At 46.5% G+C, this 6,000-nt stretch overlaps 1 protein-coding gene across 1 annotated transcript in view; it reads right to left on the bottom strand.

Annotated features, from left to right (window-relative positions):
• Positions 1–1,666: 1,666 nt before the first annotated feature.
• Positions 1,667–6,000, bottom strand: part of LOC147666207 (uncharacterized) — a 152,210-nt gene continuing 147,876 nt past the window's right edge. Inside the window, exon 7 of the mRNA XM_086949213.1 lies at positions 1,667–2,359. Coding sequence (XP_086805339.1) covers positions 2,112–2,359 — 248 coding nt within the window. The 3' untranslated portion in view covers positions 1,667–2,111. The remainder of the gene's footprint in view (positions 2,360–6,000) is intronic.

The following is a 6,000-nucleotide window of genomic DNA, read 5'->3' as shown; positions in this document are numbered from 1 at the left end:
TCCCGGATCACCATTTTTGGCTCTGCACATGGTCTCAGGGTGAGAGGACTGCCCGCACCCAGTACATTCATGCCTAAACCTGCAAGATCCCTGCGGCCTAGTACATTTACCTCTGTTAAAGCTCCAGCAGACCCCTTTTTTACCTGAGTTGCCATTATTCTTTGTGTGCTGATCGTTGCTCGATCCTGCCCGAAAGGGCGTCCCAGACGAATGGCGGGCATACTCGACCATACCCCCCCCTAAAGATGGCGACTTCGCCGAGCCTGACTTCTCCATTTTTTGCCAGGAAATGGAGTCGAAACAATCCCACGTCAGGGATGAGTCGTGCTCCTTGGACTTACAAAATATGCTATCGTAATACAACCATTGATTGCCACCATATGTCCCAAAAGATTCCATGATACGTGTCTGATACACGGCTAATCCCACCAACAATTCGGGGCTACGTTCCCCCATAATTGCAATGAACATTCCAAACGCTCTGCCCCAATTGTCGATCGACTCATCCACCCTGAAAGCGGCCATCTTGGCGCGCCATACACTAGGATGCAGAAACTCTTTTTGATTTTTTACATGCTCAATCTCATAATGATCGGTCAACAAGGAAAACATGTTCACATATTTATCAGACCATATCCTTTCTTTTACATCCATCGGGATATGCTGAACAACTTTTTCCCTCCTTGAAGGTACCGATCCCTCCCCCGCAATCGGCAATGGCTGCTTACCTGAACCGGCCACTGTGACCGTAGTTCCTGCCGAACCAACGCCCGACCCTGGTTGTTCCACGGGAGCCTGCGGGGAAACAAAAGGAGACGGTGCCTTCGCAGCATCTTTCGATTGCCGCAACTGCTTCATTATTGCCCTGGCTTCCTCAGCCGTGGCCCCCTCGTATTCTTTGCCTAACCATGCCGCCAACTGGGCAGCCAGCTCAGGAGGCATATCCTCCCCGTTCACCGGAGTGACTACCACAGGGATGGGTTGGCCCACGTCTGGGACCGGAGTCGGGGCCTCGATCGGGGTGACCGGGTGCGCAGGGGGTACTTCGGGCACCGGGGCTTCCCCCTCCATCGCTCCCTTCTTGGCCCTTCTGCCTCTCCCGCTAGGGACTACTCCCGGCAATGCCGGCCCGATGACTCTCTTAGGCCCCCCAACACCATTCATTACCGCAATCTGCTTTTTCATATCCGCCATGTCTTTCATCAGCATACGGAGCATCTGATCGGTCCCGATCCTCTTTCCGACTTTCTTGCTAGGCATCGTCCACGTATATTCCTCAAAGGTCTTAAACAGAAAGCCTCGAACTCACTGAAAGAAGAAAACACACGATTAATTCTCAAAAATGGCTCTTCGTTCCGTCTCGAGCTCACGTGCAACGGGGAGGTGCAGCTTCAGAGCACAGGAACAAGAGGATACTTCCTTGGCTTGTCGCTCCTTTTATCCTTCTTCGGGCGGGCGTGTACCCACCTCCGATCCGCCTCTAGGGCGTGGCTATCGGTGTTGGTGTCTAGGACAACCCCCTCTTGGGCGGGAAAAAGGCGCGCCCTGGCTACGCCGCTACGGGCATACCAGCCGAGACTCGCCTCCCGCCCAAAAATGGCTTCCCGGGGGGATCGGGGTACTCCACCATACGTTTGGGGGGACGGAGTGGTCGCCCCTTACCATTGTGTTGGCAAAAGGCAACCAAAATGTGCCAGCGCAAGGACAGAGAAAGTAGCAGATAGAGGATATGGTGCTGTTTTAACCCCTCTTTGACTCAAAGCAGCATATCTCAGCTACTTTTGTCGCTGCGCTGCATTGTATCAAGATTGAGTACATTTCCCTCTTAGTTTTATTAAAGAGAGAAAGAGGAGGTATACTTGCTGAGCCATAAAAGAGGAGCCACCACTGACAGTTTATCCTCAGTGGGTAGCAGAGATGTGCATTTTTGTGTTATCTGAAAATAAAAGCCCTGTGATGGGTAAAACAAAAAGTGGGTGAGGAAATGGCAGCAGAAAATGGAAGAGATAGCTCCTTTTTACCTATGTAAGCAGCCTGTGTTGACCACTTACAAGGACCGGCATTTTCCTGGTAGCAGGTGGGTTGTAGGCTGCCCTCTCTCTCCTCGCCTTTTACAAAGGCCTAATCTTCATATCTACATATTTATAGGAGTAATGGTGCCCCTTCCCAGCGGCCCAGTTGATTCCATCGGCGTACGAGGTGTGGTTTCCCCTGTGGTACTTCCCATTCAGGTTGGAGTTGTGACAGGAAGTGTACCACCAGGCTCCCTTGTACTGTGAGGCGCAGTTGGCGTCGGACCGGTCGTTGTCGCTGTCTATCGTTGAAAAGGGCGTGTTTCTGTGACCACCCAAGGAGTCTCCTGGGAAAATAAAATTGCCATTAGCTGTCAGTCTTGTGTTTGTCAAGCCTCAAACACGCCACAATACAATCATTAGTTTCTAAAAAGTGAATGTGATGCTGCCTGTGTGGAAACGAATTTGCATATTATTTAGTTACATGCAGATATCATATTTGAATTCTGCCATCTTTCCAAACTCGGGTAATTCACTGCCAATAAATGTGGCAACAGTAATACTTGTTATTAAAAGTGCCTAGCATTTTGTGAAGCACTATAAAAGCACTTTATTGTTTAATATTATTTATATATTCGACATTCTGCATCATACGCCTGTGATGAAGACAATTTAAGTGCTGTTCATTTTGTAGATTGCTTGTATACAATGTAACGTGGGACTGCCATTGGCTAACTGCACACAAGAGAGGGGCCGACTCGAAATCTAGAAGGACCCTTAAATGAAAGATGACTAGAGAAGTCTTCTTTGTTTATGCTCCTAACCTTTGGAACATAGTCCCCGAGCTCTCACACAGTTCCATCCTTCAGCAGTCCACAATGAAACTGAAAACCTTTTTTTTCTATAATTCCTTTCTCAATTGGATTGTACCTCAATTCCCCACAAAGAGAATGGTCCCATAGTAGCCCAGGATGTAATGTGAATAAATTGTACAAGAATATGTGTTTCATGTATTCCCTGCCTTTTCATTCCAGGCGTTGGGTGATACCACTGGTGCTAAGCAGCCACCAGGGCACACCACACACAGCATCATACAACAGAACATATTGAGACATATGGCCTGATTCAAAAGTTAACTTACACTTTTGAGTACATTTACTACTTTTGGGTATTCACAAAGTGGACTTTTGTAGTATCTTACACTTGTGTAGTAAGTGCATCACTACACATGGCCAACAACTGGTACTGCAGCATCTTCCCATTGAAAATAATGGAGATGGGGACCTACTACAAAAGTATATGTTACTACAAAAGTGTAAGTTATTACACAAATACACTTTGTAGTATGTTTTGCAGTAATAATATAGTACTACAAAACGAACTACTGTTAGAAATGGGGGTCTCTAGTTTGCAGAGGTAGGTACCTTTTGTCCAAATCGGGACCCTTGCTTCTAGTCAGGGTAAGAGGGATACACACTTTAGATAACCCATGCTCACCCCCTTGGTAGCTTGGTACGATCAGACAGGCTTATCCCAAAGGCAATGTGTAAAGTATTTGTACCAACACTCACAGTAACACAGTGATAACACCACAAATGGACACCACACCACTTTAGAAAAATAAAGTAGCTTTATCTAACTTAGCAAAACCAAAATGACAAAAATCCAACATACAAGTATTAAGAAAAATGACTTTCAAAAGGTTTTAGCAAGTGAGTCCATAGAAAACTATGGATGCATGATTTCTTGCCTCAAAATTTACCAAGCCAAACAGCAGCAGTGATGAGAAGCATCGAAAAACAAAGAGAAGCGTAGTTCCTGAGACCTTCGTGGATACGATGCAACAGTTCCGCTGTACATAGGGGAGCGATGTGTCAGGTCAGGTCTGTAGGGGGAAGTGATGCGTTGATTCTGAGACGACTCAGATCTGTGAGTGATGCGCGGCGAAAACTTGCGCACAGGTACGATGTGTGGAAATCCGGGATGTGTTGGCAAATGATGCGGCGGCGGCGAGCAGCGCTGTGTCAACCTTTTTAGCTGCGATCACTCGATGCGTCGATTCTTGCCGGGGTGAATGGCGCTGCGTCGGTTTCAGCAGCGGAGCAGCAATGTGGGGAGATTCTTCTCACACCACAGCATTGCATTGGAAAAACTGTTGCAAGATGAGCGATGCACCTGGTTACTTGTTGTTGCATTGCTTTTCCAGCTCCCAACAGCAGAAACAACCCCCAGAGGCCCAAGACAGTCACAGGCACCTCTTGGCAGGTCAGAACTCCCAGCAAGGAAGTCTAGTGGAGATGGGGGTGAAGTCTTTGGGTTCCTGAGCATTCAAAACAGAAGGCAACCCTCAAGCCCTTGGAGACTTTCCTCAAGCAGGGGGACACAGCACACAGCAAAATCCTTCTCCATTCCTTGGCAAAAAACAGCAACTGCAGGCCAACCCTAGACACACAGAAAGGGCAGTACTTCTCCTCAGTTTCTCCAGCTCTTCTCCTCGACAAAGGTTCCTCTTGATTTCAGAAGCAGTCTAAATCTTAGGGGTTTTAGGTCCAATACGTATACCCAGAATGTCTTTGTTCTCTTGGTGCAAGGGTCTCTGAACCCAGTCCAAACCAGTTCTGTCCTCTCTGGTGCAGCTGCACGGCAGGAGATGGAGACAGCATTGTGTAAGGTAGATAGGCCCTATTCAGGTGCAAGGGAAATCTCCTCCCACGGCTCTAAATGCAGACTGGGCCTATTCAGGTGCTAGTGAGAACTAAAACCAATAACAACAGGTCAGGAAACAATAGGAGGAAGAAGCAAAAAGTTTGGGGATAACCCTGCAAAAAGGGTCAAGTCCAACAACTACTTAGTGCAGTTTGTGAATAAGACCCTCACTTCCTAACTTATGTCCATCACATCCAAATATGACTTATGTTGGTAACTCAGTACCCTCCACATAGTACACTGTAGTACTCTAAAGTATACATTACCACTGTTAGACATGTCCTCCTTAGGGTGGTCTTCTCTAAACCTTTTGCCTCCTTGCCACCTCTTTTTGCTGTATCTTTTTGTTGGCCTTAGGACCCTGAACAATTTACTGCTGCTGACCAGTGCTAAAGTGCATGTGCTTCTCCCCAAAACATGGTGACATTGGTGTATACCCAATTCGCATATTCAGTTTGCCTATGAGTCCCTTGTAAAGTGGTATACAATATACCCAGGACCTGTAATCTAAATCCAACTAGTGGGCTTGCAGCAATGATTGTGCCACCCACACAAGTAGCCTTTCAAACCTGTCTCAGGCCTGCCATTTCAGGGACTGTGTGTTCAGTTGACTGTCACTTTGACATGGCATTTAAAACTACTTGCCAAGTCTTAAACTCACCTTATATCACACATAAGTCAGCCCTAAAATAGGCCCTAGGTAGCTCTAAGGGAAGAATTGTGTGCAATTAAAAGGTAGGACATGTACTTTTATGTTTTACATGTCCTGATAGTGACAAACACCCACATTTTTTTTTCACCACTGTGAGGCCCACTCCTCTCATAGGCTAGCATTGGGACATCCTTAATACACTTTTAAGCTGTAATTCCTTATTAGAAAGGAGTAGTTGCATTATGTTTCTTATCTTTGGAATAGTAAAGATAAATCACCTTTACTGGTAAAGTTGGATTTAAGATTACTGTTTTAGAAATGCCACTTTTAGAAATTGGACATTTCTCAGCTCTTACTGCTCTGTGTGCCTTGCAGCCTGTCTCCAATATACGTCAAGGGTGGGTGTTAGCTACACTTTGTTCATTTCCTGTAGACAGCCACAAACACAGGAATGGTGGGTGTGACAGAGAAATAATCTGTATTCATTTGCATTCTGATAGATCTTTCTGGTAAGGAAGACAGAGGGGGAGCTGACACTTACACCTGAATAGGCAGTGGCCTGTTTCCCAAAAAAGGACTGACTACCATCTATTGATAGTCTAGAGCCAGGGCTGGGAAGAAAGGGCATCT

Source organism: Lissotriton vulgaris, unplaced genomic scaffold, assembly GCF_964263255.1.
Source record: "Lissotriton vulgaris unplaced genomic scaffold, aLisVul1.2 SCAFFOLD_2860, whole genome shotgun sequence".
Classification (NCBI taxonomy): Eukaryota; Metazoa; Chordata; class Amphibia; order Caudata; family Salamandridae; genus Lissotriton; species Lissotriton vulgaris.
This window is presented reverse-complemented; position numbering and strand designations above follow the sequence as displayed.